Genomic DNA, 17,671 nt, shown 5'->3' on the forward strand with positions numbered 1-17,671 from the left:
CAAACTGCTCACAGCTATTAGTCAGGAGTCTGTCTGCCCGTGATTGCATGCCTGCGGCTCATCATCAGGGCGGTTCACAGCACCTGTTAGATGGGCTCGCCGTGGCTGTGCGGTCCTTTTGACAAAAATGTCAGCATTTCTCCTATAGATATGCCCATACGACGCATGCACAGTGCCCTTTAGTTGTGCTAAATAGCTGGCTGCTAACATCATGGGTAACTTTCATTATCATGGAGGAGTTGTCTCCTACTAGTCCCTTGAAGAATATATTAGAATAAATAAATGTTTTTCTTAATTGCTACTCGGGGACTGTTAACAGAATTTGTGCCACAGCGTTCTCTCGGGTTGTCTGGTTTCCCAATTCTCTGCCTGGGTTTAAGTACGTACACTTCGGAATCAGCAATGAGATGGCTTGTTTTTCTGTATCCATGGAGCTGGATCAGTGGTCTGGGTTTCTGTTGAGCAGACACGTAGAAAGCCAGGTCTCTTTGGGTTTAATACGAGCCTGGCTCTGAGGCCCAAGGGTGGCCGCTACTCCATGTCCCTAACCCCCCCCCCACCCACCCTGACCCCACAGCACATGTATACTTTGTATCTGACCTTATTAGTTGAATCAGCACCCCTATTGCCTATCTGTCATTTAACTTTGTGCACCCTGGTTTAGTCCCACCTGTACTGTGTTTCCCCGAAAATAAGACCTAGCTGGACCATCAACTCTAATGCATCTTTTGGAGCAAAAATTAATTAATATAAGACCCAGTCTTATACACTATAAGGCCAGGTCTTAACATAATATAAGACCGGATCTTATATGTAATGTAAGATCCGGTCCTATATTAATTTTTGCTCCAAAAGATGCATTAGAGCTGATGGTCTGACTAGGTCTTATTTTGGGGGATACATGGTGTCCCTGCATGATTGCTCAACCTATACCTGTCCCAATTTTCTTGATTCTTTCCTTAATCTGAAAAACACTTACACAGTGCCCACAGTATGCCAGAGTCTGAACATACAGCAAGAAAAAGATCAATAAAATCTCTGCCCTCAGGAAGCTTTCATTCTGGCTGAGTCAAAAATTGTACATATAAACAGATGCACAGAGTATTTTTGATAGTAACATTGCAATGAAGAAAATTAAACAGGTTAAAGGAACAGAGACTAACTCTGAGAAAATTAGAGGAGATGGAAGGGCAAGCATTCGGAGCTGACGGATCAGCTGGTGCAAGGGCACTAGGGCGGTCTGGGCTCATTGGGAGGATGCAGGGCCGTAAAGGCGGCCAGGTGGCTGGGGGGTTGTGAGAAAGGGGTAGGGGAGTCTGGGGAGAGAGAAGGACAAGGCCAGAATACATAGTCTTGTAGTTCTTGCTAAAGAGTTGGTTTTATTCTCATGGAAATGGTCCGAAATGAGGATCTGAAGCAACAAAGTACTAAAATCGGATGCATTATGTCTGTTTCTGCCTCTTTGATTTAATCCTGGTCTCCAGTGCCAGAGTCCTAGCCACTATCTCAGCTTCTGCCTTACGTTTTTGGCGTTTCATTTTTAAGATGTTCACAAATATGTGTGTACTTGGTTTTCATTATTTTGCTGCATCTAAACTACACACCAGCTTTGCTTCCGGTATCAGCCTTCCTCCGCTATCCACCGTCATCCACCGTCACTCACAGCCCCCTTCTCCTGCAGGAGGCCCTCTGTACCTCGGACAGACAGAGGTAAGCCCTCCCGCTCTGTGGGCCTCTGTGCTTGGTCCCTGCCACTTGTTGCTTTTCCTATCTTGTCCTGTAAGGCTTTTTCTCCTATAGGCTGAGAGCTCTTCTAAGGTGTCCCCCTTGTCTTATTCACCTGAGTTTCCCCAAACTTCTACCTCGGTGCCTTGAAGAGAGTAGGTGGGTGGGTGGGTGGGTGGATGGATGGATGGATGGATATGTGAAGACCCACTAAGATGTCAAATCTCCCATGAAACGCTCTCCAACAGTTGCAATTACACTTCACCCTCTTGCTCCTACAGCACTTTGCAGTGACTGTGTGAATATCTTTAGTGACATTGTCTTATGCATTATTGTGTCAGTCTCTTCAAAGTTCTTTGAGGGTCAAGGACTGTGTCATATTCCTCTTTGTTTCCCAAGAATTAGCACCGTTCCTAGCATTTAACAAGTTTCCAGTAAATGCCTGAGCAGAATAAATGTTAAATAGGACATAAAGCTCCAAAAAGATGAGGGCTCTGGAAGCACATTATCAGAGTCACTCCTTGGCTAGCTGTGTTTCCTTAAGGACTTTGGAATCCCTCGGAGACTTCCCAAGTCAGTCGGGGCTGCAAACATGCTACTTAGCGTCCTCTATTGAGGCAGATTTAGAGGGGTTTTTTGTTTTCTTTTCTTTTTTTGTTTTCCCCAAACACTTTTGGCCATGACTCAAAGCAAGAAAATGCATTTTATATTGCAACCCCGCCCACATATGTGTGTGTAACTGTTCTATAAAACAAAGTGTTTCTTTACCATGTGAACACAGCTTGATATTTCCTATACCGTTTATGGTACAGAATGCTGATCACAACCCCTTAAATTGATTTCAAGACTCATGAATGGATTGCAGAATGAGGAACCCACAGAATGAGAAAATCCTGCTTTCAAGGATCAAGAGAGTCTCCTGAGGTGAACTTCAGAGGAAGTAGCATGAACTCTACCTGGCACCAAAGGTGCCTGAGTACACTGGCTATTTGTTGAATATTTGTACAAAACTAGCAGTGACCATGGGGCAACCAAATAAAATAAGCCATCACTGACAAACATTTAGGTTGTGTACTGGGGGGGACGTCGGGGGGGTCAGGGGGTGCCTTGTTAAGTTAGAATTAAATTGTCTGCTAAAAAGTTGTTGGCAGTAGGTCTCCTCATCATTCAGTCCATGTTCACATACAACATTGCAAATGTTTTAGGTAAATGTGTTTCTTCTAACATGAAACCGTGGGCCCACATAGATACAGGGAATTTAACATTTCCTCTGCCAATATATTTATATAAATATCGCCGTCGTCAAACATGCTCAAATAGCAGAACTATTTCTGTCTTTTTATCTCTTAAGACTAATTTAAATCTGAGCATTAAAAGACTGTTTGATACCATATGTTTGTTTTAGATAGGAAACAAAATCCATTCTAAACATAAGCGTTTATGAATTCTGTATTTTTAAACATAAGGGCTTATGAAATTAGTATACAGGAGTGGAAGCTGAGCTGTGGTAGGTTCTTTCATGGCCACAGATTCATCTCGTCTTCATTTGTCTGACCCTTTCTAATGTGATTTTGCTGCTCCTCTCATCCAAAGTGAGAGTGTGTTTTCTCACTCTGCTAAAAAGTGTTCTTATATGCTTTGCTAAGAATTCCACATTTATTGGGTAATAAGTCTTTATATTGTGGCATGTAATTCCAGGCTGCTTTTTTTTTTTTTTTTTTCTTCTAAGGCTATTTTCAAAAGCCAGTTTTGAAAATGACCAGGGGCTATGGACAAGGAATATCACAAGTCTTTTGTGAAAATATTGGATGAACTTGAAGAACACAATCAAAGTCTGACACAAACTAGAAAGATACCCATCACACATCCAAGGTAGCTGTGTATACATGGAAGGGACACATTAAATGACTAAATGTCACTACATATCTGAGCATTCAACCTATTTCATTTTGAGGCCCAAATATGTCATCTATAGAAGCAACTCTGTGTGTGTGTGCATGTGTTTTTTCCAATCTAGATAGATAACATAGTATGAAATGGCCTAGATAAGCTTAGTACAAAGACAGTTGTGATAGCATCTGAACTTTCATTTATAACTTATAAGGGCAATTCCTCCTTTTTCTGTCAGTCTTTTTGAAAAACAGCCCTGTATGTTGGTTTGCTTGCCCTGAGAAGACCTGAAGATGAGATTAAGATCCTTCATCTCAAATTAAAGAAGGCTTGCCTCAGGAACCATTTGACAAGTTCAAATACTGGCTGATTTAGATACTGGCCTCTTTTCAGCCCCTGCAAGTTAGTATTTTTCATAGGTGGTTGGTTTTAAATTGTGTTATCAGATTCCCTCTAATTTTGGTAGATTTTGATTTAATTTGCAATTCTGTCACTTCTTATCAATATTGTCTACTCATGGTATTCAGTTATAATAAAAACTAACCTAGTATAATACAGCACTTCTGGGTATAATGGGCTTGTGATATAAGCTAGATAAAACAGGTATCACTTTCAATTTAATAAACATCTCTTTTTCTGGTATAATTTTGTTTACTCCTAGGACCCATGGGGAAAATAGTGATAGAAGTTTATTCTTTCCCTTAAAATAGTCATGGATTTCCAGTTGTTGGCTTATTTTATTTAAGTTGAGTGAAACTCAGTCATTCATGTGACTCTCAAATATCCATTTGTTGAAATCATTTTAAATTTAAGCTGAACTCTATATCCCCCATATTTAGCATGAGCAGGCCCTCTGTGTCCAAATGTCTTTTCCTTTGAAAGCCAGAGCTTTAATGCGTTAGCAAGGGCAGTTTGCCTCTTCTCTTAAAAAATCATAGAAACACAATCTAGTGTTGTACCTGTGGCCTTTGGATTTTGATGCACATTGGATCTGCCACGAGGAGTTACACAGAAAAGTCAGTAATGATCTGTGGCTCATTGCCTAACGATGCCACCAGGTGAATTAGTGGCTGGTGTAATGTGCTCCAGCTTGTGTAATGGACCTATTTAGTAGCAAGACAGCAGCCATATGAAACACCCGGGTGGTCTTCAGGATACTTTCAGGTGGATTAGATTTCAGTTATCTAATGAGGTCACAAAGGCTTGGACAGCTGGAGCCAGTTCCACATCATGGATAGAATATGACTCCTGCCTACCAGATGCGTAAGATAAAGGTGCCCGAGGTCAACGCTGATCCCTGGACTCCAGGACCAGCTATGGGTCAACAAATGAGGTCTCAAGGCACAGTTACAAATGTTGGAAAAATCTGACAGGACAGAGTCAGATTTTCCTCTGTCACTTTCATTAGACATGTTTCCTGCCAGGGAAACCCAGTTTCTGTGTTTTCTGGCTTGAGCCTCAGTTGATTGACTCTAGTTTAGAATTTTAACTACTGTTAAGTGGAAACTATCTTTTCCACATCAGAAGTGCTGGCCTGAGAGGCACTAGGATCCTTTGCTACTACACAGAAGACAACATTTGGGACACACAGGCATTGGCATAAAACCATCTTTTTAGTGTTCCTACCAGATAACAGTGGCTGCATAATGCATCACTTCTTCCAGTCCTGCCAGGGACTTTGAACGGTCCAATAAAATGTAATGATCAAAGGTTTCAAATGCAGCTGATAAATCATACAGATTTGTGCCCAGGATGCCTTAAATTGACTTGTGGATGTTTCTCATCTATCATGAAGGACTTGGTGATTTGAATTTAGTACTTTGATGTTGTCAGTAATTGTTTGCAACTGTAGCTGAAGGGCCTGAAGGCATTGGTGATTTCTCCCATTCTCATCTTGCAACAAGCTAGTGAAGTATTCTTTCAGAGAGTGTTCTCAATGCAATGGTAGCAGTGGCCAAAAATCTAGGACAAAAACAAAGGTTTCATAAATCCTTGGTACAGACCAAAATCACTGTCCAATGAATCATCCCGTATAAGCTCCATGCTGAATCAAACAATCCTCCCAAGTCCAAACCCCTTTGACTGGACACATATAGAATTCCCTTTATGGTTTTTATAAGGGGATTACTAAAGAAACCATTGGGATATCTCCACTTATTCTTTTAGTCAACATTTTTCATATATTCTTAAGCTACAAATGTCTTTGCAAAGTGTATTTTAACCAGTACCTCAACCTCAATACTTGAAAAAAAAATGCTATAGATTGTCCCTCTTTGGTGACCTTACTGCTATTTGAATTAGATTATATTAAAACTCTCCCATTTCAATACCTTCTAGTAATGTTCTTCTAACCAGATTTCCTTAGTCTCCTCAAGCACTTTCTCCTCTCATCAGTTGGTTCATGCCTAATTTCTGGCTGAGCAAATCTCACCAGTATCCACGCATGGATATCCATCTGTAGCCTCTAAAACCATGTGCCCGTCTGCCTACTATAAATAGCTTAGTCATCATTTTGTACCAATTTGTCAATTCTTATATCTTCTGCATTTCAAAATTCTGTTTATAAGTCAGCTCTCCTGAAGAATCTTTTCAAGTAAATTCAACTATTATCCATCCAGTTATTTCCATGGGTTGCCATAAATCTTATGAATATAGATTAACCTCATAAATATCTAGGTTGTCAAGACTGTAAACTATAGAAAACTGAAAGATCAACTGACCAGGCAATGGATTCCTTCATAAACCGCAGTAATTGACAAGACTGTAGTCACTATTTCAGAGCTTCTACTGGAATTCTTTAACACTGATGTTGATGTCACTTTTATGCTCATTTATCATTAAGTCTCAAGGGTGATAACATATGCTGCATTAGTGTGAATAGTGTTTGTTTTAAAATAAATGTTGATGCTGAAGAAAGTGTTAGGTGAAGGGAAACAAACCTGACAGTAGCAATTCATTACATATTGGGGGCATAGACATCTTTCATGAAAAAAAAAATTGTCCTTGTCTCGGACACTTCCGATTCTAAAGATTTCTGAACTTAGAGGTTGATCTTTGTTTCTCTAGCTCTGCTTAGTTCAATTCAGCATGCGTCTGTTAAATACCCACTCTGCTAGGGATCCTAAGTGATTGACTAGGACGAGTTGCTCGCTGTCAAAGAGCTTACAATGTAATGTCGCCCCACCTTACTCCTTTCCCACATCTCTTTCTCACTCTTATCCCTGTTTAAGAACTTGCCCTATCCCTATCTTAAATGCCCACATTGTTTGTGTACTTGTTTATTATCTGTCTTCCTCCAGCTGTCTGCAAGCTCTACAAGATCCGGACCTTTGTGTGGTCTGTGCTGATGTATCCATAATACCTAGAAGACAGACAATAGAGTGTTAAATGAGCAAATTCAGAGGATACAAGAAAAAGATGTGACATACCCTAGAAAAGGTAGAAAAGCAGATCCACATTTTATGGGGCTCCCAATGTACGAAATCTGGGGAGATAGGAAAAGGAGCATACATTTTAAATTTAAAAAACAACAACATAAAAATCAATGCTTATTTAGAATGAGAAAAAACAATAATTTATACATTTAATAAAGCTAATATGCCAGAGATGTCAAAAATATGAAAAACAATATTTTATTAATGAACTATTAATTGGTTATATATTATTAATACTTGAAAATAATGATTACCTTTTTTCCTACAATTTTGGACCACATGTTCTTTAATAACCTCTTCATGTGTAATATCAGTATTTATACATTGAATAAATGGATAATTCAATCTTTGCTCTAGCATGGTTAATCAAAATGTTTTTGTTGTTTAAATAATATCTGGGGTGTATAAACATGGAACGTCACACATACATACCTGTAATCTGTGAAAATGCTACAGGTTTGTGTCTTTCCAGCATAGGAATTTTAATTCTATGTTGCATTTTCAATTACATTTTATGTAGGAGAGAACTTCCCAGTTGTCAAGGTGTTAGTCAGAACTGAATTATCTGAATAATGAATTGCATAGTTTTATACATTGGGTGAGTAAAAGAATTTTCTATAGACCAGCTTTGGGCTTTTATTTCAAATCTTGTTTACTTTTCAGTAACCACAGCCTTCTATTTCTGGGTGCAAAAAGAGCACCATCATTTTATTATGTCACCTGGCTCTGTTCCTGTATCATGCAGCTGGGTGAACCAACACAGTGGGTAATGGGGATATATCTATATTCTTCGCTAGGACAACTGGCATTAACTATGCGTAGCAGTGTCTGTGAACCACACAGAGACAGTCCGCTACATTCAAAGGAAATAGATCTGAACTCAGTTTTCCCTTAACTGGATCCCAGAAATGCTCTTGGCCACTCTCGGTTCACCCAACAGGAAGGAGAGAGTGATTAGAGGGGACGTTAGATTTGAAAGAGATGGTATTAATCTATTGCAATTAAACTATTTTACTTATGTAAAGTTAACAAAATCATACAAGCCTGAGATCACGTTGCTCAGATTCTTCCTGGGACCTTGTAAGGGGCCTGTGAAAATGAGGGGCCCTTACGTTGTGCTTCATTAGCTCCATAGCAAATCTGTGTGTGGTTATTCTGAGAAGTAGAGATTGTTTATGACTTAAAGAATTACAACTGATTGCAGTGTGAGAGAATAACAGAGAGGATAGCACTAGCATGCATGCTGAGGTCAGAGTCTGCAGGGCATTTTTAGGCATTGGCAGGTGGTCCTGTTTGGCATGTGCAAAGAATACAGTACAAAATATAATGTAAGAGGTAGATTGGAGGAACCAGGCAGTCCTTGGATACCAGAACAAGAAATTGGACATTGATATGCACCTGCCAGATTCTTTCCTCTAGGATTCAGGAGCCTTTATCTGGCTTTATTAATTCAGGTGTCTTTATATCTGTTTGCTAATGTTTTGTTCCTTTTTCAGAATGCATGCCTTTCAAAGACCAGTAACTTCACTCCTCTACAATTTGTTGGGTTCTTTTTTGTTTTGTTTTGTTTTTAAATCTTTTGAATTTGACTCTAACCTAAAATGACCACTTCTGAATTTCTTTCATCAGCATTGCTGAAACACATACAGGAAGAAAAGTTTTTGCGCTTTTCCAGTTGATATGTGCACATCTAGAATTTTTCATATTGTTCAAACGATTTCATGATGCCAATTTACTCATGCTATTTAAAGTCAGTTTACCCAACTGAGAAGTTCAGTAGAAGAAAAAACATGTACCCTCAGGAATGTGGCAACGATGTACTTCAAGTTGAAGGCATAACCATCTTTAGAGAAAAGTACAATTCCTCATAAAAGTCAGTTAAAACCCCCCTCACTTGTATAGCAGTATCATTCCAAATTAAGCAGCTTCACAAATACTAAAAGATATTGTATTATGTATATGCTTATTCATATCTATTGTGTAGCTAATGACTGTTCTGTGAATTACTTGCATTTGTCCCATCGTGTTTAGAACAGTCATGATTCTTGCCAAACAAAATGAAAGAAAAATAATACTGTTAGTCAACTTGAACTTCTTTGCTCCTTTTATGGCAATACTGGGAGTCACTTTCCTAATGGAGTGATATTTAAGACTGAAGTATTTGGACAGATAAAATTCTGCTAAAATTTGACTTGGTCTCTCTCATGTGGTTTCTTCATCATGGTGTTTGAAAGCATTGTCACAGCTGTTGCATTCATCACCGCCAGCCACCAAACCTGGCCAGGCACTCCTGCAGTGAAAGTGATCTCTTCTCGGTGCTTTGCCATAAATTGTGCCACTATTGATATCAGTACCATTTTTTATGAGTCTCCAGATTTCAGTGCAGTGGAGTTTGTTAGGCATCATTTGAAAAGCCCTATCTGATACCCATAAAATCCACACACAAAAAAGAAAATCTAGTTGATGTACCACTTTCACTCTTCTCTTTATTTTGGTATTGATAGGATTAATAGAAAGAGGATACTGTCACAACATCTACATCATGCCTAAGTGAGACCATGCACTCCAGTGGAGAGGCCTTGAGTCCAGAGGGAAGTATCTTGCCAGATATGTCCATGTGACTCTGGGTTAATGTTTGCTTTTTAACTACTCAGTTTCCACCCTTAGTTTTATCTGTATCCTTCTATCCAAATCCTCGTTTCTGCTGACCTCTTTAGATGAAAAGAATTGCTACTGCCTTAAAGAGATACCATTCCCCTTCCTTCCATGCACCCACCCACAGAGAGAGTGCAACCCCGCAGTAGAAAAGTGTCAAGTGAATACAACTGGAATAGAAATCAATCCACAAGACTTAAGGACTTAATTTCTCTGGACTTCAATTTCCTTATTGGCTATATCAATCAAAGAACTATCTCCTTATGAATCTGGAAGGGGACTTTGGTGTAGCTTACCCAACATGCTTACATAGCTGAGGAGGGGAGCTTGGGTTCAGAGGCAGCAGCTTCCTGGAGGTCACATGCTACCAAAGCTGCCTGAAGAAGGCAGATTTCCTGACCCCCAGTGTCTGTGCACCATAACTCTGGAAGACGTATCTCTATTTTAGTGTCATATTCATTCAATTAATGTCAAATTCCTTCAACAAGTGTTGAAGTACGAGGCAATTAAAAGCTTTCTTCTTGGTGCTGACTAGTTACAGAGTCTGTTAAGGGAAATGTACTATATGAAACCAAAATGCAGCTTATTCATGCTGTTAATATTACTGATATACTATGAATATTGATTATCTGGTAACATATATCTTTTCCTATTCATCTTTTTTTAAGTTATAAAATTTTTAACCATTTGCAGTTCATTTTCATCATCAGAGTTAAATATTTACAAATGTAGATGTATTTCAATCGGATGTTTTCCCCTGTTCATATTTATCTTGTTATCCTAAGCAGCAGTGTCAGTAGCAATGGAAGGAGAATGTGTTTTCTTTCTTCAGTCTGTTTTAGTGATTTGATAATTCAGTAGCACAGAAGTAATCCCTCAGAGCAAAGGAAAAATGAAAGTCTAAAAAGACCAGGTTTTACTCCTCTTTGTTTATAAACAGTTTATCATGTTAACTCCACCTTCCTTTCTCCATCCTCCCACCCCACCTTTTCTCTAGGCTCCCGTCTGTGGCTTTGTTGCCCACTTGTCATCCTGCGTACCCTTCTTTCCCCTGAAGATTCTGTGAGAGGGTAGAATCCTGGTTTCCTCATTATTTTCATGTGATGCTGTTGCCAGACCTCTACTGATTCTTCCTCTTTTCTTTTCCTTTGTTTACCTCATGTTTGTCTCTACTCGCTCATTCTGGAAGCCACGATGATTTCCAGTATGCAATTCAGTCTCATCTCTATAACTGCCCAGTTGAAGACCTAGTGTCTGATTTCTCATGTGTATCAAAGCATCTTAGATTAAAGCGAAATGTTCTAACCCTCAGTGGGCTAAAGCCAAGATTTGTGTTTTCTTTTTTCTTTCTTTCTTTTTTTTTTCCCTAAAACAAATCATAGCAGTTGCTAAAACTTATTTGTTGGTCACTTTTCCTCAAGCCAGAAATATAAGAATGGTTTTAGGTTTTTGTTTCATGCCCCTTCTCATTTGCTTTGTATGTATAGTCATTGCTAAATATTCCCATGTTGTTCTCTGGCTTATTATTGCATTTCTGCCTGTGACTGCTGGGTCCCTATTCACTCCCTTCCTGTTGATTTTCTGTGCTTGAGACCTCTTACAGCTGACAGAATGCTCTGTCAGCAAGTGAACTGGGACCTCCTAGAGCTGTCCAGGTATCAGTCACCGTAGAATGAAATAGTACCAATATTGATGAAAAGTTGGCCTTCTGATTTTTCTCAGAATAATCATTAACCATCTTTAAGTAAATCCCTGCTCTTACTTACCAGGCAACTTAGAACATGTGCCTTTCTGATGTATTATAGGGGAGTCATGTTTAAAGCCATTGTGTGTTTTCTCTGCCCACTGCAGCATCACATCGATGATTCTTCGGGACTTTGGGTTCAGTCTCTATAACTGTCTATCTTTCTAAGACATCGAGTAAAACCACAAAACTGAACTTTATGTATAACACATCACCTGTCATTTAAGACAACTGTATCCCCAGCACATCCTCTAAATGTAGAAATCATCCGTCCATGGGTGTGCGTACGTGCGTGTGTATGTGTGTGTGTGTGAGAGAGAGAGAGAGAGAGAGAGAGAGAGAGAGAGAGAGAGAGATTGGTTTTGTAGCAAACAGACAAAAAAAACTTATAGCTATATAGATAACTTAAATTTGCGTTGGCCTTTATATTGTATGTGATTCATTGATACACCAATTTGAACCTTATAACTATTATGGTTGCTGCCTCTTTTGAAATTACTTTCTCCAAAATAGATTAGGTGACCATCCTCTGGGCTCCCACAGTTACGCTTGTAGGGGACACTGGGCAAATAACTGTACCTCTATTAATTCTAGTTTTACTGTCATTAAAATGATGATTGCTTGAGAACTGGAAGATGTGCCATCATTTGTAGACATCTGGGAACTGAGTCCAGTGCTAGTTGGCTCAAAGCCTGGGAAAACCTGAGGAGCCTCGTCACCTCCTTAGAGGGAAAAACAGTGAGAATGTGAGTATGTTTTTCCTGAGTATCACACGAGCCCAGAATACACATAGGTAGTGTTTCAGTAGAACCTGGCTTTCCTGATGTGGCAAGACCATATCCTGCAAGGACAGAGTCACCAGCAGCTGCATATCTGATTGTGAACTCTTCTGCTTAGAGGGACACTGCTTCTCTGTGGCAGTCTCTTTGGCTTCCATTAAGTTTCTAGGCATCCGGATAAATTAATGGGACTTGATTCACTCTACAGTGTGTGTTCATTGGTATGGACTCGTTAATCCACACATCCCCCCTGGGCACACTGCACATGTACCTACTACCTTCCTGTGTACGAAAATGTTCTGTGTCCCCACATCTCCTTTAAAAGGTAACCTAGAGTAAACACCATGAGTAATCATCTTAATATCATGGACCTCTTGTGTAGTTTCTGATGTATCATGAGGCCTCAAATATTTAACTGTGTGGAAAAATTTAATGCAGTTGTTTGTATAAGACTTTATGTTTTAAAATGCATAATATTTCTTATTTTATTTGGACTTTACAGCCAGTTGCTTTTATACTGTTTCCAAGGAATACAGCTATTCTCTTGAGCTGAACTAAGGGCTCTTGCCTCTGAAATCTAATAATAAGAGTCTTTTCTCAATTAGTTGAAAAATATCAATGAATAGCCTGTTTTTGTTGTTGTTGTTTTATTGTTGTTATTGTTGTTGCATTTTTGAACTCCCTTCCCTCACCATTATTTCTTTTTTTTCTTAAAAGCTTTGATTTCCATAGTAAGGCTGCACCTGGTTAAGCACAGAATCGTGTTCTACTATTTTAATTTACATTATTATTCCGTGAAAATTAACTTGACTTTCAGAAGTTCAGCTTTTTGAGCAGATGAGATAACACTGTTCACAGTAGCAAGTCCCGGTACCTCCTCTTTATTGGAATAAGGGAGATTTCCTGTGTGAAAATTGCATACCAGATGGTGCCATGTCCCATGCATGCCTTGTTTTATTAGTCTCCCATCAATTCTGTGGTATATTGTTATCACCAGGTTTATATGGGAAGACTGTGTCACTGAGCAGTTCAATGTCACAGAACCAGGAAAGGCAAAGCTCGGTCTGTTTGACCCCCAAACCCATGGTCCTCGCCACTGTACTGACACATGACAGTCCTAAGTGTTACTGGTCTGAGCTTACTGTTAGGTTATGAGCTCCTTCAAGGCAGAGGTTGTTTTGTTTGCTTCTCCCGGCCCTCAGGGAGGTTCTATAAAACCAGTTAGTTATTGCCCTCTCATTTGAGTGAAGCTTCCATGTGAGGTGTGCCTTTTCTCTATTATACACAGCCAAGGATTTGCCCAAATCACCTTCAGTACTGCTAATTACTTGCCTTCTGTTATGTACTAAGACATACGCGTATCTTTCTTTGTCTTTAAGATTGTCTTTAAATCAGGAACTCAGTCTGTTCCTGACAGTCACCTTCAAATGGGGTTTTCGCAATTTAAAAATTATTTTTTTCTAATTAAAGTTTGTTGGGTTGACAATGGTTAGTAAAGTTACATAGGTTTCAGTTGTACAATTCTGTTAAATACATTTCAAATTGCCAAAGGAAGGGTTGTTTAAAACTCTCTGAGATAGCAGTTCATATTTAAAGATGCTCATTATTAATTCCAATATGAAATGACTTGTATGTGTTATTAACACATTAAGACAGCCAAAGGAAGACTGTCTTAGAAGGCGACTCAACAGGAGACACTGGAGTGTGGAATACAGACAAAGGAGAGAAGAACAAAACTTATTCCGGAAGAGTTGAGAGTGTTTAAGAAAGATTGGGCCATCTTGAAGATTGTCTTTTGTTAATGTTTCAAATAGTTGGTACACTGGTACAAAACTGAACTGTCTTCTTCGGGGAGATGCACTATAATACTATGGCAGATTGATTTGAATACAGAGGCCCAAATACATGTTGTTATAAAGCTATGTCTTAAATAATTGAACACTTTGTTTTTAAAACAGCAGAAATTGACAGTAAATGACGACTAATAGTCATGTCCTCCTTAAAGTTAAAGGAAAACTATCTAGCATGGATAACTTAAGAAAAATATGTTGATTACCCAAGAAAAATAATGGGGTCTTACACATGCATGCACATGCGCACATATACATATTCTGTATATATTCGTATATATGTATATGACTCATCTGAAAAACAATGTAACTACAATTGTCATTCACTCAAATTTATGTTTCTGTGCCTCTAAATCAATTTATTTTTTTACCTTGGTGTACCATGCTGGCTTTACTTGCTTTTTTGTTGGTTTGTTTTATTTATTTGTTTTCTCCAGTTTGAGATTTTTGATGTGCAGTGTACCTGTCAGTGTTCAATGCTTGGAAACAAACCAGAGTTTTATGGAGTTTGCCCCATTTTATTTTTAATTTTAAAGACGGTAGATTGTTTCTGAGGATATCACATTTCGACTCACTCATTTGCTTCATATACATGGTAATTCAGGAGCTTCACCTGAGAAACAGTGTTAGATCACTGGAAGGAGGGAAAAATCAGTTGTGTAGGGCATGGACTCTATTGTCTTAAAAACTTATGGTCCTCTGTATTGCTTCTACTCCTCTTGTTTTTAAATGTTTCATTTGGAAACAGTTGCCAACAATACAATGGCTGTGTCCCTTGCTTTAGAAATTTTGTTAGATGGAAATGAAAGAGGGGAACAATGTAGTGAAATATCTATTAATAAAAAATAAATAATCGAATGTGAACTTGGAATTTATAATACCTTTTGGCATAGTGTTTCATCCTAAGTAGCATGTTAATTTCTTCTCATAAAATAAATTATTATTTTTTAAAAAATCTTCTATCTGAACAAGGATGAAAGTATTAGCAATTCTGTTTTATACAGAGAATAAGAATGTTGGAACACATAGAAAAATCAGATTTGTAAATACCTTCAAATGGATTTACTTTTTATAATTGCACTGTATAAAACGAGTTATGGAAAATAGTCTTTTAAACTGCAATAGCTTGAAAGAGTTGGGGAATTAGTTTCAGAATATTGATTAATGGGGAATTGCATTTCTATTATTTTCTATTTTTCCCCCCAAAAAGCACACAAATAAAAAGTTAATTTTTATATGAGACCAATTTTTAAGCCACAAACAGATTTTTTGAGAGTTTTCTCTAGAGTGGCCAATTTTGTATGAAACAAATTATTTTAGGCCTAATTGCAGGAACAGTAGTTAGGCTGCTAGCTCTGCTAAGGTTGAATTTCATTTGAACTTTCTAATAGTATGATCTTTTTTTCAGAATTTAATAACTGACTCAAATATTTAATAGTGGAAGCTTTCATTAAATTAAAAATAAATCAGGATATATTTTTAGTAGAACTAACTTATTTTCTTTATCAGTTTTATCTACTTTAGGAGTAAAGAAAAAGAATGGAACCAATCTCTTTGTGTACATTAAAGCTATAACCCCAGCAAATAATTTATTTCAGTATATATCATTATTCAAAGTTTTGGAAAGAGCCAAATAGCAGTAATAACTACACTTCTAGTTCTACTGAATAGCAAATTGCACAGACTGGGTGAACCTCTTCACTTGTCTGCCGGATAATCATTCTTTTTAATACTCAAATATATTCTCTAGATCAATTTTAGATTGCACACTGTCAACGTTGGCATTACCTAACAGTTTTTGGTTAAGTAAAATGACTTGTTTTGAAATGCAAGTGGAAAAAGATGAGAGTTGAAAGATTTGGTGTCCGTGTGTCATACTATAAATAAATGACAAAAGGTCATTAAATGGATTAATTTACAAGCATCCTTGAGAAATAGAATGTTTTTACATAAAAGCACATTGTAAAGCTTTTTAATTAAATTGCATTGTACCATGCACTCTCTTCCCCCCAGGGTTCTCTTGACCTCTCACCTCTTGTTTTGTCCGACAGGCACTCCACTACTGGTGAGGAGAAGCAGTGACCCAGCACCAGGCCCACCTGCTGATGCCCAGCCAAGCGCTTCACACCCCAGTGGGCAGAGTCTGAAACCTGTTATTCCAGTATGTATCCTGCCGTTCGCATTTCTAATGAAAGATCAAAGTGCCTTACCCATAGCCTAACTGGGACTTTGCAGTCTTAAGTAAGTTGATAATTAGAGATCTTTCAATAGGATATATATATGTATATGTATATATATGTATATATGTGTATACATATATATATATATATATATGTATACACATATATACATATATATACATATACATATATACACATACAGATATATACATATATATGTATATATCTGTATATATATGATATAGTTATAATAGCTAGTATGAGCTATTACTAGTATATAGTTATCATGATAGCTTTTATGAATATAGCACTGATGATGTGTCTAGCACTGTTTTAAGTGCTTTACTAAACTTCCACATGAAAGGAAGAACACATTTTTGTCTCTATTTTACTGATAATGAAATTGAGGCAGAGGAAGTTTCAGTAATTTGTCTAAGGTCACAACTAGTAAGTGGCAAAGCCAAGAATTTAATCCAGATGGTTCGTCTCCAAAGTCTGTGCTCTGTATTGTTGCATCCCTTCATCCTCTTGCTTCATAATGCCTGAGGATGTAATTTCTATATTTGATACAGATTTATGTGTTTGCAGTGTGTCAATGAGGTGCTTAGTGAAGTCATAACATGGTGAATGGTGATCCAGTCTCAAGATACCGATATCATGGCTGGTGATGCCAGGAGTGGGTTTCTAGAACTCAGCATCGAATTAAATAAAAATAAGATTACATACCAAAAATGCTTATAAACAGCTATGCTTATCACTGCTGTACTTATAATGGATAGGTGAAATGGAGAATGGTTTCCTAAGGAGATACTGTCCTCCCATATGGAACTGTGGGATCTTTCTGCTAAATTCTGAGTTGCTCTGCAGAGTTGTAATTGCGGTTCGTCCTTTGAAAGGGCCTGAGAGTTAGTTTTTGGTTAATGACTGTATCATTAAAATTGGTCATCTTCAATAATGTAACCATTCAAAAGTTTCCTAAAAGAGGGTTCTTCCCCATTATATCTGTCTACAGCGCCTTAAGAAAAAGGCAGTGTTTTATAGGCACATAAGGTTGCTGAATGAGTGAAATGGATTTTACCAGTTTGGTATACAATATTCTTATCAAGAACCAGTGCCAATATATATGAGGTAGGAGCCACTATATCAAATCATTGGGTAATCGCTAATAGGTTCGTGGCAATATTTTGGCTTTTTTCTGTAAACAAGGAAGTAAATATCCTGCAAATATTTTAGATGTAATACTTCTGACTCAACATCCTTTAGGGAAACATATTTAATGGAAAATTACTTTGATAAAAATCGTATGTATGTGGTATGTGTTCAACTGTAATTAGTATAAACAGAACCAGTATGTGGTATGGTGTGTGTGTGTGTGTGTGTGTGTGTGTGTGTGTGTGTGTGTGTGTCTGTCTAT

General features: G+C 38.0%; 1 protein-coding gene across 2 annotated transcripts in view; it reads left to right on the plus strand.

Annotated features, from left to right (window-relative positions):
• Window positions 1-17,671, plus strand: part of PARD3B (par-3 family cell polarity regulator beta) — a 946,787-nt gene that overhangs the window by 423,848 nt on the left and 505,268 nt on the right. The window contains exon 4 of one of the 2 annotated variants that reach the window (XM_019726886.2): window positions 16,129-16,238. In XM_019726886.2, the coding sequence (XP_019582445.2) occupies window positions 16,129-16,238 (110 nt within the window). Of the gene's footprint in view, window positions 1-16,128; window positions 16,319-17,671 lie in introns of those variants that run through there. The other variant, XM_074340795.1, reaches the window with a different exon arrangement.

This window comes from Rhinolophus sinicus, linkage group LG01, assembly GCF_036562045.2.
Source record: "Rhinolophus sinicus isolate RSC01 linkage group LG01, ASM3656204v1, whole genome shotgun sequence".
Classification (NCBI taxonomy): domain Eukaryota; kingdom Metazoa; phylum Chordata; class Mammalia; order Chiroptera; family Rhinolophidae; genus Rhinolophus; species Rhinolophus sinicus.